General features: G+C 42.1%; 1 protein-coding gene across 4 annotated transcripts in view; it reads right to left on the bottom strand.

Moving 5' to 3' along the window:
• Window positions 1-23,687, bottom strand: part of HIPK3 (homeodomain interacting protein kinase 3) — an 88,156-nt gene that overhangs the window by 29,400 nt on the left and 35,069 nt on the right. For all 4 annotated transcript variants that reach the window (XM_081321634.1, XM_081321631.1, XM_081321633.1 and 1 more), the window contains exon 2: window positions 20,348-21,449. In XM_081321634.1, coding sequence (XP_081177760.1) covers window positions 20,348-21,447 — 1,100 coding nt within the window. In that variant the 5' untranslated portion in view covers window positions 21,448-21,449. The remainder of the gene's footprint in view (window positions 1-20,347; window positions 21,450-23,687) is intronic.

The raw sequence follows: 23,687 nt of genomic DNA, 5'->3' as shown, positions 1-23,687 counted from the left end.
ATAAAAGCTTTCAAGTGATGGCACCCCTCCTTATATGTTGGAAGGTTAAGAGTACCTAGAATTCATTCATGTAAGAAAGGGTTTTTTAAAATAACTAGAGTTCTACCAACTGATTTTAAAAATTACATTTCAGGTGTTGTGTTTGCAGTTGCTAGCTTCTCCTGCAAGAACCTGCAGTAATGTATTGTACGAAATATTAGTTTGTGGCTTGTTAATCAAGTCAGTATATATGACAGAGGGGATGCGGTGGCTCAGTGGGTTAGGACGCTGAGCTTGTCGATCAGAAGGTTGGCAGTTTGGCGGGTCGAATCCCGAGTGCCGCGTAACAGAGTGAGCGCCTGTTACTTGTCCCAGCTTCTGCCAACCTAGCAGTTCGAAAGCATGTAAAAATGCAAGTAGAAAAATAGGGACCACTACGGTGGGAAGGTAACAGCGTTCCATGCGCCTTTGGCCTCTAGTCATGCCGGCCACATGACCATGGAGACGTCCTCGGACAAACGCTGGCTTTTCGGCTTTGAAACGGAGATGAGCACCGGCCCCTAGAGTTGGAAACGACTAGCACGCATGTGCGGGGGAACCTTTACCTTTACCTATATATGACAGAACATTTTCCAGCTAATATTTTAAACTAAGTAATAAACTAACATATCAGAAACTTTTGTGACAGATTGAGTAGAAGCCAATATGGTGGCCAAAACTTTGTACTGCAGACAAATGCATTCTCATGTCTGTATTTATTTACTAGAAAAACAGAATAATCTGTTATCCTTTAAAATTGATAATATATACTTCAGTAAATATAGATGGCATTATTCAATAAATATTTAGATACAACTAAATGATGCTCATGTTTACATATAATTTTAATAAGGGATAATTCTACCTACATAATTAGTATATTTCCGTAAGAAAGTCTTTCTTCTTTTTTGGACTAATACAAGTAGTCCTCGACTTACAACCACAAATGAGCCCAAAATTTTGTGTTACTAAGCAAGATACTTGTTAAATGAATTTTGCCCTATTTTACGGCCTTTCTTGCCATAATTGTTAAATGAATCACTGTAGTTGTTAACTTAGTAACATGGATGTTAAAGTGAGTCTGGCTTCCCCATTGACTTTGCTTGTCAGAATGTCGCAAAAGGGTATCACATGACCCTGGGACACTGCAACTGCCTTATATATGAGTCAGTTGCCAAGTGTGTGAATTTGATCACATGACCATGGGGATGCTGCAATGGTTGTAGATGTGAAAAACAATAAGTCACTTTTTTCAGTGCTGTTGTAACTTGGAATGGTCACTAAGCAAACTGTTCTAAGTCGAGAACTACCTGTACACTATTCATGGTTAAACTCCAGTGCTGAGATAGTATTAATTCATCCTTTCATGAACAAAACAATCAAGCTCTTTTTCCTATTCAATGTGCATATCTGTTAAAATACGTTGTTCCTCTGCAAATTCAAGCTTAAAATTGTGTCCATCGATATTCAAGTCACCTAACTCAAATTTATCTAGTAAAATGAAATCCAAATTTATTTACCAATAGTTTTAAATTATGTAAATATTTGTAAACTGCCCCATCACTAAGGTGAGATGGCATTTAGAAATTAATAAAATATAATGCAAGACTAGAGTTTACTATCACAAAATAGTATAGTTAAAAATTCAGTAGGAACAATGACTCTTTATATCTTATGCGAGTGAACTTACCTTAGTTTTAGATAGAAAGCTCCTTTGGGGGACACATTTTTTCCCCATGAACCCTCCTTAGACTGGAAGGCCCAGCTGAGATAATTCTTTTCTGTGATAGCTTGTTTGTAAAATTTGAATCATAATTTCCTATTCTAATGCACAAGATGGCGGGAAGGGGGCAACAAAAGCTAATGGAACTAGTTGATGTTGGTTTATTGCTATGAAAATTTCTGAGGGTGCCTGAGCATCTGTTGCTGATACGATCATAGATTATGCTCATTTGATCCTAGCCAATATAGGGTCCTCAAACCTCCATACTGTATAAATAATATGTGGAATTCTGGTAGATCTATTTTTAGACAGAAAGAGAGGGAAAAATGACTTGAATCAGTTAGACTTGTCAGCCCTATGAACTGACACAGACTAAACACTGGCTTTCTAGGGTAAGTATAGAGATTACCAGTTCTCGTTATTATATGCACTCTCTCACACCATCCCAAGAGCTTGTCGTACTACCTCACTTTGGGCATTTTACCAGCGAATATAGATTGGGGACTGAATAGATTCAGGCCTGCACAACTTGTGGAGGAAAAAGGGCCACACTGATAAATTTAAAATAATCACAGGCCACAAAGTAATACCTGGCATGTCGATCAGCAGTTTGGTGGCTAGTGGAGCGCTGGCAACACTGGAGCTGGTGATGTCGGTGAGGCCTGGAGGCATTGGAGGTGCTTGGCAGGGTTTCTTTTGGGCAGCAGGAGCGGATCCTTCCTGGTGGTGGCGACATCTGGTGGTGAATTTATTGAGTTTTTAAAAAACACTGGTGGGCTGCACAGGGCAGTTTGGTGGGCCACATGTTGCCCATGGGCCGTATGTTGTGCAGGCCTGGAACAGACTTTGTTCAAGATCCATAACCCTAGAGGACTTGTTAATTAGTCCCCCCCTTGAAAATTTCAGATTCACTAGTAAAAGGATTTCTCCTTCCAATATAAATAACGTACAAGAAGGATAAAATACCTGTTCTAGTGTTGCTTAAATTATTTTGTTCCTTAAGTAAAGTCAACTGAAATCTTGGAAAATAATGGATAAGGTTATCTTGGTTATCGTTTTGGGCATATATAATATTCCTTCCATTAATTTTTCCTATGGGTCCACTTAAAGAATGCTGACTCTCTTTCAAGTTATCTAATGTGCATTTTCACTTACTCTTATTGCCACCACTGGTGATCTTCTAAAGCCAATAAGCTAAGCAACTTCTTTAACTTTGAAAAAAGTATCTTAGCTAAATTAGCTGAGACCACATAACTCTTTAGCGTATCATTTAGCAATGGCTGGGTTCATATGTCTTAATAAGGTATAAGCTTATTTCAGAGTAACTCCACTTCCAACTTTGAATGGGATTGTAAACCTGTTTCTTTAATCTAATGTACTGTGTTTATTCAATGACAATTAAGCAAACAATGGCTTAGTGTACTATATAAAGTAGCCAAGAATATATTCTGGTCAAATCCTCCTAGTTGGCGTCTCTTGATAACATTATTACTTTATTTATTAAATTTATATGCTGCCTCAGGCAACTGGTATGATGTGATACAATAAAAGCTATAGAAATAGCTCTCCTGCATTTAACTTAACATTTATATGCAATGCATGAACTCTGGCTTGTCTACATCTCAACAGGTATTTATACCCCAAGATTGAATCAAAATTCTACATTAATATTCCAGATTTAAATATACACTTATTATAATATGTAATAGCTTCTTTCTGAAAGAATAAGTATTTTTAATAACTTGCTAAGCAAAGAAGAAAGTGTTAATACAAAACATAAAAGAACAATTAGCTTCTAGCTTACAGAAAGATTAATTTCTATAAAAATTATATATAAGAATTGTAAGAGTTACTAATCGGTTAATAAAAGTCCAATCAAGTGGTTGGCTACCTAAAAGATCAGCAATATTTCACATAAAATAGAAACAAACAGTATAAGCAGTAAGCTGAAAAGAGTAATAGGTTCTATGTAAATTCATTAGGTCCTAAAGGTTCAAGATACAGCTTAAATAAAGATCAGTAAATATATACTCTGTGTGTCTTTCTGTGTGTGTGTCTGTGTGTGTGTGTGTGTGTGTGTGTGTGTGTGTGTGTGTGTGTGTTTTCATGTCTTCTGCTACTGCTAGTTGTGAAACACATGAAACTTGCATTTGTCAACTAGATTGCAATGTTAGCATTGTTCTAGCCTCAGGTGTGCTCCTTGATATGGTAAGCCTCATCACAGAGCTAACCAGATACTGCTGGACTACAATTTTTATCATCTTTTTATCAGCATTGACCAGGACTGAGGTACAGTACCATTTCTATTCCATACGTATCCCGAGCACAAAACTTATGCTTTGCATAACAGTCTTTAACTACTATGAGTGTTCAATTTTGATATTATTTTCATTTTCCAGTATCTGTATAAAATATGTAGTTTTAAAAAATTTAAAGTATCTTATATGCAGTTAAGCATTTCAATCTATTAATTACTGTCATTTGAATTTACATAAGTACATACACAAAATATTTGTATGCTTACCGAACAACCATTTGAAACACACACACACACACACACACACACACACACACACACAAAACATACTTAAAGGTATTATTTCCAAGAAGGGGTAGGAAAAATAGAGAAGAAATCAATGTACAAAAATTTAGCAGAGATCTGAAAATTAAAAAAAAGATAAATATAGGAAAGAAAAACTACAGACAGATAAATCGTATTTATAAAGATGGTGTCAGAAAATCTAAAGCAAAAAAACAAAATTTTTCTTACATGTTCAAAATAAAAGCTAGATTAAAGAATAAGTACTATCTGCTCAGTGCAAATGGGAAAAGTATAATCAATAATGAAAAAAATACAGAGCTACTCATCTCCTATTTTGACTGAATTCTCCCTAAAACTAATCACTCAAAATTAGCACATAGTTGTAAAAACAAATCTTTTCAGAGTAAAACTCCTTTTGTTCTTCCTTAGAATTTCATGTAACTATTGGAAAACTAACAAAGTAGAAGACAAAATAAGTTTTCTTGATAGTTATTAAAACTGAAAGAAAATAACAGAATTAAGCTCAATGGAGATACATGCTAACTTCTCACTCAGGAAAAATTAGGAATGACTGTAAACTGTTAGGTTTTTTTAAAAGGCCCCTGTAGAATTAAATCAGATCTGGAAGTTTCAGCAAAAGGTACAATTTCAATTTCAATGCTGTATCGTGTTTATTGAAGGAAGTAAATTCCAATTTGATATTCCTATTCTAGCCTCAATTTTGAAGGATTTTTATGCAAATCTATTTTCTAATCTTAACAAAAGCCTCTCATATAAACATACTGACATTTTAGCCTTTGAAGTATCAGAAATCAGAAATCAAATTTATCTTTCAATGTCTAAAATCTAATAAGGTGCCTTGAGAAGATTTTCTACTTCCAGAGCTCTTTAAGACTCATTGATTGGTGTGCTCTATTATTAGCAAGGCTGTCCAGGTTGCGTTCCAGTCGGTTGGGAAGTTGCCAGTATAATCCCCCTATATAAAAAGGGAGACAAAGCTGACTCAAAAAACTATAAGCCTTATTAGAATTGTGGCTAAAATGTATACAAAAGATCTGTTGAACAAGATACAAAATTGGGTAATGGAAAGAAACCTCTTGGTAAAGGAACAAGCTGGATTCAGATCGGGGCCTCCACACTAGACAACTGTTTTACTTTACACCACCTCTTAACAAAACAATTAACAAATTGCAAAAACCTGTTTACTGCAATTATAGATCTTAGTGTGGCTTGCGATTATATACAAAGAAACATTCTGTGGATGAAACTGGCCAGCTTAAATATAGAGCCCAGACTCTTATTCTTGGTTTAGGCGCTCCACTCAAACACCCATTTATTTGAAGGTCTGGTCAGGTGCAACTGGTTCGCTAAGAGTATACCCATCATCAGTATGCTGATGATACCAAATTATCTATCTCCACCCCGGTGAATTAAGCAATGCCATAAATATCCTATCCTGGTGTCTGGAGGCTGTGAAGGTCTGGATGGGGAGCAAGAAACTTCAGTTAAACCCAGGCAAAATTTTCATTTTGGGGGCCCACAGGTTCCAGGACCATGCCACCTTCGAAGCTAGATATGGCTGTACAATCCAGGAGTCCTTGTAGGATCATGACACCTGCTAAATGAACAGGTGGTATTTCTAGTAAGAAGTCCTTTGCACAGCTTCGTTTTGTGCACCAACTGTGCCAGTTCCAGATTGGCAGGTCCTTCTTAAAATCATTCATGTTCTAGTCACCTCCAAATTGGACTATGCACTCTACATAGTACCTGGAAATGCAGAATAAACCAGCATAGGCAATGCACAGCGTATATTACGCTTCTGCCCTGCAAGCTGCACTAGCTGTGAGTTTGCTTCTAGCTCCAATTCAAGGTGCTGGTTTTAATCTTCAAAGCCCTTTGTGGCGTGGGAGTAGGCTACCTGGGGGATGTCTCCCTTGTATCAGCTTGCCCCATTAGGTCTGGCAAAACAGGGCACGCTACAGGTCCCATTGGCTACAGGCCTACATTTGGCGAGTCCCAGGAGACATGCCTTTTCTGCTATGGTGCCCACCTTATGGAACATCCTTCACCTCAAAGTTAGATTAGCTCTATCTCTTTTGATATTGCAAAAGGCTGGAAGGCCCAGGCGTCATAACGTAATCAGAGACTGACTTAAAACAGAGAAAAGAAGAAAAGGACACCTTCATGCAAATGAGCCTAAAGATGTCTTTGATTACTAAGAAAAAAAATATCAAATCCTATCAAACAAGAGATGCATATGAGAAAACTATGGGAATGCCCTTTTTTCATATTTATTACCGGTAGATTTTTATTTCAGCCTTCCTCCATAAGCCTTTAGTGGCACATAATACTTGCTCCTTAAATTTTCCCCAACAACATAGTGAGGCAGATTTGATTAAAAATGTGCGACTGACTCAAAGTCAAACAATGAGCTCCCATGCCCAAATGTAGACTTGAAGCTAGGTCTCCTGGGTTGAACACCTGGACCATTATATCACTGCTTTATTATTCAAAATAAAAATAAAAAATGTATCTGTTTAGGTAAGCTACTTGAGAAAATCCAAATGCCAAAACAATAAAATCTCTGTCAATCAGCAGCATATTTAATCATTACCATCTTCAGTTTGTTTACATTTACACCAGCCAGCTGAACCAGATCATGTTTTCAACCTTGAATAAGAAAAAAAAATAGTAGAGACCACATCATCTTCCCCCACCCATGGTCATCCTCCTCCAACTTCTTGTAAGATGAAGCTTTTCAATTAAATGCAGCCTAACTTAACAAACTTGCCTTTACTCATATAATAGCCGAGGCCTTCTTACACTTACAAGCATAGCAGCTGACTTTGAGCAGACTGACCTTGAGCAAAATGAACACACTTAACTGCATATACTTCTGGCTTATTTCACTGTAGCAGTGAAGCAGCCTCACCATCTATAGTAGTCAACAGTTTCTGATTACCACCCCCTGCCTATTTTAAGCTGTCCCCCCCCCCCACAACATTTCAGTGATGCACAGTTCAAAGTGATAGAATAACATCTGAGGCAACATTCCAGCTCAAGTTGTTTACAGAGGAATCTTGGTCCTGTTCTCATGCGCTGCTTTTTTCATCAATGGCTGCACTCTGTTTTTATTTCCAAAGCCCAAATAAAGTACTTCAGAATAGTCCTTGACCAACTAAATCAAAAGGAAATCTTCGTTTATGGAAGTTAACTGAATCATAGCAACACTAGGATTTAGATGAAAGATGAAAAATAAAGATATTTTTTCATTCATAACATACAGTGTTTCACATCTATAGTTTGTCGTTAAGTCTAAACAAATGCCCACATCTAATTTTACCTTATTTGTGGAGCTAATCATAAAACATTCTCAAATCAATATATTTAGACTAAGTTTGTCCAAAATGACACAGCAATTCAAAGGGCCAAAAATTATTGCTGGTTTATTTTAAAATTACTTTTCACCACGTATATAAATGCCACTCTAATTAATAAAACAACTACTAATCAATCAACCTTCATAATATCATTTTTCATCTAATCTTGAACTGGAAAATCCTAATACTAGCCTCATTGTTGCTGTTCATTTCTTCAAAAAGAAATGTATATAGGAGTTTTAAATAATTTTTACAGCTTGGATCAGCTTCTAGACATTGTTCTCTGACAGCAAGACTCAAAGAAGATTCCTAAAATATTTCCTGTTTAGTTCTCAGCAGATATACAAGTTCATGAACTTCCTCCATTTTAAACTCCCCTTCCCATCATTAATTCTTCATATACTGCTTCAACATATAGACAGTTCACTCCTAGTTACAGTTACAATAGTATGTATGCTTTCATGTATTGCTTTTTCTCCATATTTCTAGGATTTGATCCCACAAAACAGCAATTAAACCCACACCCAAAGAGCCCTTTGGCTTAAAAATCTATCGTTACTATAGGTGGTTAATTTAAAGTACAAGTATTATCCTAAATTTATAATTAAATAATTAGTTCTAAACTATTACCATATGACTAGTAGTCTAAAGTGAATTACAGTGGTGCTTTCTTTTTTATCTTAGACTCCCTACTCAACTTTGGATGAAAAAATGATTTTATGCCTGTAACACTGACATTTTTACTTTCCTTTTTTCTTTTTCTGTTCAATATTTTAAAGATTTTAAATACAATGTTGATAATTTTAATCATGTTATATAAACATTACTGAATTTAAATCTGCACTGAAATAAAATAAAATTTTAAAAAACTAAAATTTTGAAGAAACTTCATGATAAATATAGAATACATACGCACAAAATACATGCTACACAGAAGAAGTGTCTTGCTATTTTTCTAATTAATATTTAAAAACAAACATTTCAGCTAAATAATTTGCTATAAATTAGAGGTTTTCAAACTTTTTCAGTGTATGGCAGGGTTTCCCAAACTGAGGTATACCTCCCTTTAGGAGAGGTAGACAAGAGTCCAGGAGTAGTAATGAAAAAACATTTAGATTCACTTTTTCCATAGTATTCTTTTCATTGTTGGTATTTGGGTTTTTAGGGGAGGAATATACAGTAAGATTACACATACAATACATATATACAATAAAGGTAGGGTGATGGCAAAAGGTTTAGGAACTGTTGGGCAATGGAATCTGATAGTAATAAGTGATAGATTTCTAATGATAGAAAATTGGCCGGATTTATCATTTTTCCCCCACTGTGATTTACTCTGTCTCCAACCCTTCTTGGTTGGCGGATGAGAGGGAAAGGGAGGGGGAAGCATTTTATGAGCTTACAGGGCTGCAAGCATGAGCGACGCAAACAAGGCAGTGCTAGCACTCGCATGACACTCGCTAGCACCACCCATTTTCACTACGTGGTGCCATTTTCACTGCGGCAATGGTGCTAGTGCGAGTGGGGGTGAGTCCGCGCACACACATGCACGCACTGACCAGCCTGTTCCACAGCCTGGTGGCCAGCGGGCCACGGCCCACTACTGGGTCGTGGCCCGCAGGTTGGGGACCCCTGCTTTACTTCCTTTATGCGTTAATGAATCATTTGTATAATGCAATATTAGAAATTATATACATTGATACAAATGACATTTCTTCAAAGCTATTTGTTACTAAGTGAAGTACTGTCTGAAAGCCAAGACTTTTAAAGACATGCAGTCTCCACCAGTAAAAATTTCAATGAATGACCATAAATGTTGTATGGCTGTACTATTATCATTTATCCTTCTTATTTTCTTTACTCTCCCATCTTATTGGGATGATGATGATGATGATGATGATGATGATGATGATGATGTATATTGCTATGCATGTACACTGAGAGCTTCTGCAGAGGAGACAAATTCCTTGGGAATCTAATCACACATGGCCAAATAAAGTATTCTGATATGAAACAGGCAATGTGTTTAAAAAGGGGAAGTATCAGGATGTGATTCTTCACAGTTAGTCCCCCCGTTTAGCAATCAAAATTATGAAGGGCAACTTGATGGTTAAACAAAGCTAAGTGGAGCAGTGGGCTAATGCCTCCTTAAGTAATACCAGCTGCCTGCAATTAGTGCAGGTTCGAGTCCCACCAGGCTCAAGGTTGACTCAGCCTTCCATCCTTCCGAGGTAGGTAAAATGAGGACCCAGACTGTTGGGGGCAATAAGCTGACTTTGTAATAATGCCGCTTGGGGGGGGGCGAAAGCCCTAATAAGCAGGCATATACATAGAATGAAGGCTACTGCTAAGCTTGTAAGCCGCCCTGAGTCTTCGGAGAAGGGCGGGATATAAATGGGATTAAAATAAAAAATAAAAATAAAAATAAAGTGAAATCATGATTGTGCTTATGAATTTACTTTAGCTTTCCTTTACAGATCTGCAAAGGTCATAAATGTGAGGACTGGTTGTAGAGTTAGTTATTCATTATTGTTATAAGTGTGAATAATTACTAAACAACAACTACCTATATTTTTTCATATATTATTTTCTCTATCCAATTACTCAGAAACTATTGCAAACCTTAGAAAAACACATTTAAGAGTCTATCCTATGTCGGATCCCCCAAAATTCCCTTAGAGAAAGAGGCAGAGTATCAATAACTTATAAAACTTATGGAGAAGGGTCCATCATGACTGACATCTACACAGTAATGCAAGAACCCAATAGCTAACTGACCCAGAGGCTTACTTTTTCCCCCCATTCTCCCAAGAAAATCCAGAACCAGAAGGCTGGGAGTTCAGGATGCTTGGGTGTGAAAATAAGTTCCTCAGCACTAATAGGTGTACTCACTTTATCCAGTTAACCATCAGCTGCCCAGTGCGTCAACTTTGAAAATGAGCATGGCTGTGGCCATTTTCCCTATTCATTTTCGGTTGACACATAGAAAGCGGGGAGGGGGGTTGCCAGGTGCTTCGCTAGTCAACATATTTTGTCCTGAGACTGCTGGCTAGGCGTTTCATGTATTGGGAAATTGTTACGTGTGTCTTCAGACTTGGTTTCCCTTTTGACGTGCCAATACTTTGTAACTTAATAAACGTGTTCTTTGAGGAATTTCCAAACCTCAGAGTTCTGTTTTATTTATCTGTCTGTTGGAACCATGACATTAAACCAAGTCTCTTAAAACTTCATTTTCTCGGAGTGCTGGGCTCTGAATGCCTACCCATTCACTTTTGGGAAAGTGGTAAAGACTCGGCAAAGACTCGAGATGGAGGAGAAAATTGAAACCGCTGCTAGCCGCAACAGGACTCAGGCTGTCAGAGCGCAGGCAGGCACTCCAGCCACTGAGGAGGCGTCACTGGCAGGAGCTCGGCTGAAGACCAGGGTGATCCAACCTGGGAAGCTGGCACTGCAGGAAGGAGCTTCAGCCCTAGTGGACTTATTCCAAGCCGAGGCTGCCCCTCAGTGCAGAAGCACACCTGTAACCACTGGAGAGGAACTTCTATTGCTGCTGTCCCAGGGTTATTTATCTGCAGAGGGCAAGAAAGGAAAGGGGTCGATGGGATGGGGCGACTCCGGTGAGTGGAGATTTCAGTCTGCAGTCCACAGCCCCTCACTCTATCAGCTGAAGAAGAAGTTCGGCTGACTGGAGGTGAGGGATACGATCCCTGCTGCCTAGGAGGTGTGTGCCATCGGAAGAAATGCCAAGAACTACCCATCTCTTCCCCCCCCTCACTGGAGCTCCAGCCCAACTGCCAGAGTCCGTGCTGCTTTGCCCATCCCCGCCACAGCTGTAATACTAAGCCCTGTGTCCCAGCCACGTTTCTTGCCACGACCTCGGAAAGCCAGTCCCAGAGTCCAGGTAAGAGAACTACGGAGAGTGGTTCAGCCACATCCACAGGACCAGCAAGCTGCCCAAGCCCAGCAAGCTGCCCAAGCCCAGCAGCAGGTGCAGGCAGCTCTGCCGAGGTTCAAGCCGCCTCTCATCAAGTTCACCTTTGATGAGGATCCCAAGAAGCTGACCTTCTTCTTAAATCAGGTGTGGGCTCATTTAGATCGCTAATACTTATGCCTACTTGGATGGGGCTATGATGGTGAATGCTGTAGCAGCAAATTTAGAGGAATAAGCAACCAACTGGGTGACCAAACCCCATGATGAAGGTGCTCCTGAACTGCACATTAATCTATTCATGGAGCAATTGAGGGGTCAGATTGTAGACAAATCCCGAGTCCTACTGACCGAGAAAGATATCCACTGCCTGAAGCAAAGAGGTCAACCCATAAAGGAGTACGTCCATGAATTCAGGAGAGTTGCTAACCAGATGGAGCAGTGGCCCGAGCGGTCACTGATAAACTACTTCAAACAGGGGTTGGATTGCGACTTGCTCCAAGCCTGCATCATTCAAGGTCTTCCCAACCTGTTGTGTGAATGGTAATGTATGGCAGTGATGCTGGACATCGAGCTGGACCACCGCCGAAAGTCAAGCACCACCAAACCCAAGCCACTGCACGTCCAAGAAAAACGCCTCTATGGTCGACGTCTGCAGAGGCCAACGTCTCCCAAGCACCAGCCAGGACTCCAATCAAGTGCTACTGGTGCAGTCATGGGTCACCATGCGGTGGAGTGCCTAGCTCCTCACCCTCAACCCAGGTGTGTGCAAGTCACAGCCACGAAACCACGAAGAGCTCCCAGAGGGGAAGAAAGAAAACCAACTGGGCACATCAAGGCCTAGGTGTCGAAGCCTCACCTCCCACCGAGCTCAAAGCCAAACCCCAATCCAAGCCACAGCAGATGCCGGCACTGTACAACAGTGATGAGGAAGACAAGGAGGACCCCATGGTGAGTCAGCCCATTCCTTCTTTTGCCATTCCCACCAAAACAGGAGCTCACATGAGTTTGAAGGTCCTAATAGACTCGGGTTGCAGTCGGTGCTTAATTAACTTAACCACTGTGCTCAAACTAGGAATCTGAGCCAACCTATTGCCTGTCCATGAGGATTAAGCAGGCCAATGGGTCCCTCATCAGAAGTGCTCCTGCCACACACCTAACTGAACCTGTGCATTTGGAAATGAGTCGGCATTGGGAAATCATCCGTTTTGTGGTGATTCTGAAGATGACCAAAGCAGTAATTTTTGGGCTAGCATGGTTGGATAAATGGCGTCTTAACATCTGGTGGGAGGAGGGAATGCGGAAATTAAGACTGGGGACAGGACCCCTCCCACCTGACACTGACAATAAAACAAAGACACTGGCCATCTGCGAGATGCAAAGGGAGCCCCATGAAACCCTAAAGAGTGTGGTTGAAAAGCTGCCGGGGATTCAACTCCCCACTGAGTACCTTGATTTGGCAGAAGCATTTTGTGAGAAGGAATGTGATGTCCTCCCCCCACACTGGGCTACGGACTGTGCTATTGAAATTCTGCCTGGTCCCAAACTCCCTAAACCAAGGATGTGCTCTATGACACCCAAAGAGATGAAAGAACTGAGAGTACATTGATAAAAACTTAGCCAGGGGTTTCATTCAGCCCACCAAATCACTTGTGGCTGCTCCTGTGCTTTTCAAGGAAAAGAAAGATGGCTCTCTTAGATTATGAGTGGATATTAAATCCCTCAATGCTGTCAGCAAGGAAAATACGTACTCCCTCCCCCTGATGAAGGACATGTTAGCCCATCTGGCTAAAGGAAAAATCTTTACCAAGCTGGATTTAAGAGAGGCTTATTACTGGATCCGGATCAAGGAGGGGGACGAGTTGAAAACAGCCTTAAATTGCCCATTGGGAGTTTCCAATTTAAAGTGATGCCTTTTAGACTGCAGCCCCCGCCCCCTGCTGTGTTTATGCAATTGATAAAGCAAGTGCTCCATGATTATTTATACAAGGGTTTTTTTGTTTATCTTGATGACATCCTTATTTACTCTTAAACCATGGATGAACACAACAAAATGGTCCGTGAGGTATTAAAAAGACTGTTGGAAAGCCAAACTGTATGCAAAGCTGTCAAAGTGTGAATTTCACCAAACCTGCTTAGATTATCTAGGGTATCGGATTTCGAATGAGGGGGTAGAGACAGACCCTGCCAAAGTTAAAGCAGCATTGGAATGGCAACCCCCGTGCACTCGCAAGCAGCTTCAAAGTTTTCTGAGGTTTGCCAACTTTTATCGTCGATTCATTCCCTCTTTCCCAAAGATAGCCATGCCAATCACTGATTTACTCAAAGCAGGCAACGGAGGGAAACCCCCCCAACCTTGTCAGCCATTGCAATAGTCATTAGAGTGCCAGGCAGCATTCGAAAGACTAAAGAGACTCTTTGCAGCTGAACCAGTTCTTAAACTCCCTGACCCTGAACAATTCATCATTCAAGCTGATGCAAGTGACGTGGCCATGGGGGCTCTCCTACAAAAAAATCACAGAGGGGAGTTACAACCTTGCGCTTACACTTCCCAGAAAGTAATTGACACCAAGAGGAGTTGGGCTGTTTGGGAGAAAGAGGCTTTTGCAGTTCATTGGGCTTTGCTGACATGGCATTTCTTGAAAGGGGGAGAAATACCTTTTGAGATATGGACTGATCACAAAAAATTGGAGGCTCTCAAATTATCCCCCAAGCAAGTTTGGTGGGCTCAGTACTTCAACCGTTTTAATTTCATTTTAAAGTATTTTCCTGGAGGTAAGAACTTTTTGGCTGATGCCATGTCTAGAATGCCAGTTCAAGAGCAACCAAATAACTCCATTATTTCTCCACCACAATATGCTTCTCAAATAACAACCAGATCACATACCCAGAGTCCCCCCTGCTGGTCCTGACAATCGCTCGCTAAATGATTTAAAGGAGAAGTTAAGAGACTGATGCCTGGTTTAAAGATAACAAATCTATATTAAACTTAAGGGGAGGGCTAGCTTGGAAGGGCTCTAAGTTGTACCTCCCAGATGGCCTCAGGCTCCAGGCTTTGCAACAAAGTCATGACACTAAGCAAGCAGGTCACTTTGGTTTTTTAAAGACATTGCATCTGGTGCGAAGGCAATTCTGGTGGCCAAAAATGAAGAAGGATACTGAGAGTTAAGAGTTGTGCTACTTGTGCTGCCATGAAGAGGCATCCTGGAAAACCACCAGGTTTGTTGCAGCAGGTGGCCGATCCCTCTCAACCTTGGGAGGAGATAGCCATGGATTTTATAGTGGAATTACCTGAGAGAAAAGGGAACACTGTAATATGGACTGCGATTGATCTATTTTCCAAACAAGTGTATTTCATCGCTTGCTTGGGACTTCCCTCTGCCCAGAAGCTAACCAAACTATTTTTGAAGCACATATACTGACTCCATGGTGCCCCAAAGCAGATTATTTCTGACTGAGGGGTGCAGGTTACTGCAAAATTTGGGAGGGAGTTGTTAAAATGACTGGGTCCTCCCAGAGGCTATCATCAGCTTTTCATCCAGATACTAATGGAGCTGCTGAGAAAGCTAATGCAATGGTGGAACAGTGCCTCAGAAGCTATGTAAATTACCAGCAGTCCAATTGGGCTGACCTCCTGCCTTTCGCAGAGGTAGCCTACAACAATACGGTGCACAGTAGCACTGGACTCACCCCATTTAAAATAGTAATGGGTCGAGACTTTGTGCCCATGCCTGAGTATCCACAGGAGCCTCCTACTTCCCAGACTCTAGACCAATGGGTGACATCCTTCCAGAGGGGTTCGGTGAATGTGAAGAAAGCACTGACCAAAGCTACTGAGGTTTACAAACAGCAAGCTGACAAATGACGCTCCCTCCAGATACCTTTTCATGTTGGACAATTACTTTATCTTTCAATGAAATATTTAAGATCAAAATTACCCTGTAGAAAATTGAGGTTAAAATTCCTTTTCCTATCACTAAAATCATTAACCCTGTCACAGTAGAATTGAAACTACTACGATTGTTGGGGAAAGTTTACCTTGTGTTTCATTGTGGACTATTGAAACCTATGTCGGAATCCTCTTTGAGACCTGTCCCAAAGAGGTCCAACGGTGGTGGAGGGGGAGACACATTATGAAATAAAACATGTTTTTGATTCTAGGTTGTACAAGAGAAAGTTACAATACCTTGTTCAGTGGAAAGGTTACCCCCTTTCAGAAGCTACATGGGTGAAATGTACAAATGTGAAAGCGGACAGATTGATAAAGAAGTTTTACAATACCCTCACAAGCCTCGAGGGAATGCTTAACCTGCTTTTTCTTTTCCCTGCAGGACACTCTTTCTTTCTGATGGGGAGCCGACTGTCAACTTTGAAAATGAGCATGGCTGTGGCCATTTTCCCTATTCACTTTTGGTTGACACATGGAAAGGGGGAAGAGGGAATTGCCAGGTGCTTCGCTAGTCAAAATAATCTTTTGTCCCGTGGGAACCAAGGTCATCGGCTGCTCCCAAGACTGCTGGCTGGGCATTTCGTGGAAAGCCCACCAAGAAGATGTATTGGGGAATATAGTTGCTTGCATAGCTTTGGAGGTGGGATTTCTTAACTGTATTGGAGAACTGTTACGTGTCTTCAGACTTGGTTTAATTTTTGATGTGGCGATACTTTGCAACTAATAAACAAGTTCTTTGAGGACAAGTTCTTTCCAAAGCCTAGGAGTTCTGCTTTATTTGTCTCTGTCTGTCAGAACCATGACACAGTGATCCAGACTCCAAAGGAGAAAAAGTAATTCAGAGCATGTATTGGTACACATATATACTTGTTGACACCTTCTTAAATGAGACTTTTTGAAGGGGATATCAACAGGTGCAATCTACACACCCATACAATCTCTTAATTACCTTTTCTCTTTGGAATTTGGATCACTGTACAGCCTTTCCAACCATTTAAGGAGCAGCTGGAGCCAAGAGAAGATCCTGCATTCATAAACAGGAAAACCTTCAACTTCAGAATAGAGCAATGCTGGAGCTATATTTGTATCAGACTTTTTCTCTTGCTTGTCCCATTCCTGATCTTCAATTTCTACCTGACTACATTTCTCTATGACCTGGTACCATTTACAGATGAAGTTACCACTTTCCTACTGAGTCTCATTGGTTAATACATCATAACAGGATGGTTAGGGAATTAAAATCATTATACCGTATATACTTGAGTATAAGCCGACTCGAGTATAAGCCGAGACCCCCAATTTCACCCCCAAAAACTGGGAAAAGTTGTTGACTCGAGTATAAGCCGATCCGCCGTTCTGCAAGCCTCCGCCGCCGGCGGAGGCTGGATCCGTGCTCTGCAAGCCTCCGCCGCCGGCGGAGGCTGGATCCGCGCTCTGCAAGCCTCTGCCGCCAGCAGAGGCTCGATCCGCCATTTTGCAAGCCTGAATACACAGGAATACCCTGTGTGGCCGCGGCTCTCGGGGAAGCCCTGGCTGTCCGCTTCCTCGCTCCACGCTGCCATTCGGGGCCCGCGCGTTCCCCGGGCAAATCGTGGCGCCCAGCAGGCGAGGAAACACGCCCGCTCCAGTCGCCCCCCCTTCCCTCAGGAGACGCGAAGAAAGTGACCGCCCGGAGCTTACCGAGGACTTGCGCGCGGCCGAGGCTTCGGTGCTTCCAGGATCGCGCGCACCTCTCCCAAGCCGCCGCCGTCCGGAGACCTGCCGAAGTTTGGGGAGGTTTGGGGAGGTGCGCGCGCACCTCCCCAAACCGCCCCAAACGTCGGCAGGTCTCCGTTCCTCCGCGCAGACCTGCCGATGTTTGGGGAGGTTTGGGCGCCTCCCCAAACCTCCCCAAACGTCGGCAGGTCTCCGTTCCTCCTGCCGACGTTTGGGGAGGTTTGGGCGCCTCCGCAAACCTCCCCAGGTCTCCGTTCCTCCGCGCAGACCTGCCGACGTTTGGGGAGGTTTGGGCGCCTCCCCAAACCTCCCCAAACGTCGGCAGGTCTCCGTTCCTCCTGCCGACGTTTGGGGAGGTTTGGGCGCCTCCCCAAACCTCCCCAGGTCTCCGTTCCTCCGCGCAGACCTGCCGACGTTTGGGGAGGTTTGGGCGCCTCCCCAAACGTCGGCAGGTCTGCGCGACGTTTGGGGAGGTTTGGGGAGGCGCCCAAACCTCCCCAAACGTCGGCAGGTCTCCGTTCCTCCGCGCAGACCTGCCGACGTTTGGGGAGGTTTGGGCGCCTCCCCAAACCTCCCCAAACGTCGGCAGGTCTCCGTTCCTCCTGCCGACGTTTGGGGAGGTTTGGGCGCCTCCCCAAACCTCGGCAGGTCTCCGTTCCTCCGCGCAGACCTGCCGACGTTTGGGGAGGTTTGGGCGCCTCCCCAAACCTCCCCAAACGTCGGCAGGTCTCCGTTCCTCCTGCCGACGTTTGGGGAGGTTTGGGCACCTCCCCAAACCTCCCCAGGTCTCCGTTCCTCCGCGCAGACCTGCCGACGTTTGGGGAGGTTTGGGCGCCTCCCCAAACCTCCCCAGGTCTCCGTTCCTCCGCGCAGACCTGCCGACGTTTGGGGAGGTTTGGGCGCCTCCCCAAACCTCCCCAGGTCTGCGTAACTCCTGCCGACGTTTGGGGAGGTTTGGGGAGGCGCCCAAACCTCCCCAAACGTCGGCAGGTCTGCGCGGAGGAACGGAGACCTGGGGAGGTTTGGGGAGGCGCCCAAACCTCCCCAAACGTCGGCAGGAGGAACGGAGACCTGCCGACGTTTGGGGAGGTTTGGGGAGGCGCCCAAACCTCCCCAAACGTCGGCAGGTCTGCGCGGAGGAACAGAGACCTGCCGAGGTTTGGGGAGGCACCCAAACCTCCCCAAACGTCGGCAGGTCTGTGCGGAGGAACGGAGACCTGGGGAGGTTTGGGGAGGCGCCCAAACCTCCCCAAACGTCGGCAGGAGGAACGGAGACCTGCCGACGTTTGGGGAGGTTTGGGGAGGCGCCCAAACCTCCCCAAACGTCGGCAGGTCTGTGCGGAGGAACGGAGACCTGGGGAGGCGCCCAAACCTCCCCAAACGTCGGCAGGAGGAACGGAGACCTGGGGAGGTTTGGGGAGGCGCCCAAACCTCCCCAAACGTCGGCAGGTCTGCGCGGAGGAACGGAGACCTGGGGAGGTTTGGGGAGGCGCCCAAACCTCCCCAAACGTCGGCAGGAGGAACGGAGACCTGCCGACGTTTGGGGAGGTTTGGGGAGGCGCCCAAACCTCCCCAAACGTCGGCAGGTCTGCGCGGAGGAACGGAGACCTGGGGAGGTTTGGGGAGGCGCCCAAGCCACCGCCGTCCGAGACCTGCCGAAGTTTGGGGAGGTTTGGGGAGGTGCGCGCGCACCTCCCCAAACCTCCCCAACCGTCGGCAGGTCTCCGTTCCTCCGCGCCCTGCCTGCCTGCTTCTTTCCGCTGCGGAAAGAAGCAGGCAGGCAGGGCGCGGAGGAACGGAGACCTGCCGTTTGGGGAGGTTTGGGGAGGTGCGCGCGCACCTCCCCAAACCTCCCCAAACTTCGGCAGGTCTCGGACGGCGGTGGCTTGGGAGAGGTGCGCGCGATCCCGGAAGCACCAAAGCCTCGGCCGCGCACAAGTCCTCGGTAAGTTTTTTTGTTGACTGGAGTATAAGCCGAAGTGGAATTTTTCAGCCCAAAAAGTGGGCTGAAAAATTCGGCTTATACTCAAGTATATACGGTAATTTCTGCTTTTTGTATTAGGATTCCTTTAGCCCAGAAGGAATAGATGATTATGGGAGAGAGCTTTTGTCTCAAGAGTTATGAGGGTTATAAGAGGGGTATGATGAAGCAAACTGAGCAGGACTATGTCATACATATGTGCATTATATTTGGCGAGTGAAGTTTGACTTCTTTTGTAAAAGTTTACAGTGGAGTTTTATTTTTTTTCCTCTGGTTGGAAATGGTGGACAACCAAGTCATTGATTTTTAATCAAAGGAACTTTGGCATTATATAAAAAGGGGTGAAGAAGTTATAGAATACTACCTGTTAGCTCAATGAACGATGTGGAATACAGGCAGACAACACCAGGCTGATTTATCAAAAAAAAAAAAAAAGTCGGTCCCCAAATGCTCTTTATATACATACCTGAACAAAATACCTTTGCTGGCTATTCTGGAAACTTTCCCCAAATCTCAGAACAAATTAGAAACTATTTTGATATCTGCAAACAATGTGTTGATCAGTCCTGAGTGTGCTTTATTTCCCCAGTCAGATGATCTCAGAATACAGACTTAATTGTTTCCACTTGTACATAGCTTTTTTCACACAGTATTCATGTTGTTTGTTCAATGTAATGTCAAGTTTTTACATGGTGCATAAGCAGACTCATCAAGGCTAGCTGCCAACTATCACTTCATGATCTGTCATCTCTATTATCTAAGCTGCCTGGAGCTGACAGTGAAAATAATATAAAGCATTTTTAGTTTTACAGATTTCCCAGTGGACAATACTCTCAACACTGAAAAACATAGAGAGTAAAAGCTAATACTTCTTTAATTATCCAGTCTAATAATTATCTAATAATTATTCTAATTATGTGCTTCTCAGGATCTGTATGCATAACAAAACCATAAAGTTCTACTTAATTAGTCAAATACTGCAAGAAGCTATTTAAAGAAGTATTCTTACCAAACCTTATGCATTTTGGACTCTGGAAAATAAACTAATTTAGTTACATAAGTCACTGCAGAAAATTCAAAACTTTCAGTTATAAGATAGTAGGTACATACCTGTAATAGCGAGATTGCAAGTACGTTGAACAGACTGTCTTTGATACATGACTAGCAGATCCAAAGTCAATTACCTTAACTCGGTAAGGCTGCCGTGCTGGATCCACCAACATAATATTTTCTGGTTTGAGGTCAGCATGTATTAAACCAAGACTTTTTAATTTTTTCAGTGCAGTGGCCACCTGTTGCAGAATAGGCCGAATTACCCTTAGCTGAAGAGGGCTAAATTTGTTTTGTTTCAGAAAGTCATACAAATTCTGTTCCAACATCTCAAAAACTAAGCAAGTATGGTTATGATGTTGAAAGCACTCATAGGCTTTCACAAAATTAAACTCATCAGCATTCTCTGTACTTAATCTTCCTAATATGCTCACTTCTATTTGTCCTTGACGAGCATAAGATGGGTGGTTCTTCAGGATTTTGATTGCCACTATTTCATTTGTCCCTCTTTTCCAGCACTTTACAACTTGGCCAAAAGTCCCTCGCCCAAGGAAATCAAGAACCTCGTAAGTATTTTTCGCAGAACATAATACCTCATGCTGCACTAACTGATAATCTCCATCACCACTGGTACCATTTGGTTTTGAAGCTGCAGTAGTAGTCATAACTGTCATTGGGTTTCCCAAGTTTGTTTGCAACATAGCAGGCAATATAGGCAGTTCATCAACAATCTGCATTGCGCCACTCTGATTTTCTAACTCTTCACTCTTACGCTTCAATCCACATTGCTGGGGACGGTCCAAGATGTTCAAATCACTTTCCTGGGTCCCAGGCCAAGGTGCTTCCACTTGAGGTTGTTGTGCCTGCACTGCTAAGATTTCTGTAGCACCTGCAATAGTTTTTAAATCAACAGTGCTGGTCTGCAACAAAAAAGTCTCTCTTTGAGGTCTGTCAACTATATTTGTAGCTTGTAAGAAAGCACTAACCCTACTAGGAGGCTGAGTGATTCCAAAATTGTTACCATTCAAATAGAGCTGTGGGTAGGCTCTGTCATGATACACACAACTGCTTGGCTCCACTTTCAGTTTCTTCACATTAGAAAAGGCACTTGGCTGAGTTTGATAAATATATGATGGATAGACCAAGACTTGTGAGGCCATACCTGAAAGAGAGAGAACATATTAAGATACTCTGTTGCTTCCAAATCCAAGCCATTTTGTACATTAAATACTGAAGCTGCTATGTTTTACATGGTTTATACATTAGAAATTGACAAATTTTCTCTTTTAGAGACAATAAACCGCATACTAAAACAGATTTTGAATGTTTACCACTCAGCTATCTTTAAGTAAAAGTAACTTTCAAAGTTACAGCACAGTGCTAATAGCAAAGTTTTAAAAGATTTAAGTTTTTGCCAATATCTTTCATTGTGACTAATGTATACAAAATCAGCTTTGTTTTTCCAGAGTAAATCAATAATGGAAATTAATCAGTGATTAAACTATGTGGCTTTATCAGCCCAGAAATAAAAGTCTTTGATTCTTCCCAAATTATGATTCTATACAGATGGCCTTAAACATGCATCATCCAACTCAAATTCTTAAATTGTCTTCTTTTTGGCTTTCAAAGTTCTTTTTCCAATAGTCTTTTATGAGAATATACAGAAGAATTTAAAGGATATTTTTCATTTTAAAAACTACAAATTTATAATATTTATCCAATTTCTCAACAAGAAAGTAAAAATGGCTCCTGACTTACTTTTATAATTTTAATATGAAACATTTAATATAAAGATAGTGCAAAGGAGTATCAACTTTCAACCAAACACCTTCTTTATATTTCTTTGTCTGTAGCAATATGTATGAACGATACAACAGTAGGCAAATAGCATATTATATGAATTGAATGGTCCTGCAAGCTTTTTTTGTATGTAGTAAAATGATTTTCAAAGATTAAATTTTACATTTTTGATGGTAAACTGGGAGGATTATCTCTTTTAGGTACATAGCAGAGCTTGTGTGCTAAACAGAGAAACCAAGTGACTTCAGTGCTTGATGAAAGTTACACACTTTGTTCTATTGCTATAAAGGATACTGGGAGGGAGAAAGCTTCACCTTCCCATAAGTGTGTGCTGCTATTCGTAGCACCTTTTCAGAGAATAGCCTTTTAAAAGATACGTACAGAGAAAGGGAAGAATGAAGACAAATGAGGCTAAGTTGCTGTTTTATTGCAAAGGTTTTAAGAGATCTGAAAGTGAACAGTGCATGGATACAAATACTTGCATATATTCCTAGGTCTGCGGTTTCAAACTTCTGGAAGATTATACCTTTTAAATAACTACTATCCACTCAAAAAATAGCAATGAAATGATTTTACAATCAAATTCTTGTTCCAAATAGCTTTGGATTTTCTTTAAAAATTAGTCAGTTTTCTTCTGAATGAAATTCAAAGACCTGGTTGTCACCTATCAAGTCCAAGATGGCCTAGGGCAGACATGTCAAACTCGTGACGTCATGTGACATTGCACGATGTATCGGAGCTTTTTCTCCATTGTCAGCAATGTGGTGGGCATGGTTTCCTGATGATGCATTCGGCCCGCAGGCCGGCAGTTTGACACCCCTGGCCTAAGGCCTGGTTACTTGAGACACCACTGTCCTCTATACTATCTGGCTAACCACTTTGATCTGGCAAGGTTGGCATGCTCTGGGTTCCTTTGATTACAATCTCATGTTTCAGGACCCCAGAAGCACATCTATATAGAAGTGCCTACCCTCAAGAATGAGGTCCCCCAACTCTGCTGTTGTTTAGAACAGCAATGAAGGAATGGTTCTTCACCCAGGTCTTTAGCAATGGAGACTGAGACCCCTTATTTCATTCCATCTTCTTTTGCACTTTCCATCTTTTTAAAAAAATAATTTGATTTACTGTAATTTCTTTGATTACTGTGAGTTCCCAAAATCACGAGGAGTCAGGTGGCATATAAATGTAATAAATAATCATTATTATTTCAAGATTTTTATCATCAATTTTTATTCTGAAAACACAGTGACAATGCTTGAATATATGAATTCACTGTCCACAGTTTGCCCATCTAACAAATAAGGGATCTAGCAACCTGATTGATATCTCGTTTTCTTTGTTTTTACATTGTTAATTGAGTGGATGTGCTTTTGAGTTAATAAAAAAAGAACTGCTTTGTTAACAATAAGCAAGTTACGTTAAAGGATTTTTTTAAAAAAAAACAAGCACTACCACACAGGTCCATTATCAAAATAGGAGACAATTCACTATGGTGAACAGACTATCCACCTTCTCAGATACGAAATTTTAATAAAATGAATTTTGCCAAAGGAAAAAAATGAGATTTGAAGGAATAATAACTTATTTGTAAAGAGGGTTA

This window comes from Vipera berus (genome assembly GCF_964194415.1).
Source record: "Vipera berus genome assembly, chromosome: 1".
Lineage (NCBI taxonomy): Eukaryota > Metazoa > Chordata > Lepidosauria > Squamata > Viperidae > Vipera > Vipera berus.
This window is presented reverse-complemented; position numbering and strand designations above follow the sequence as displayed.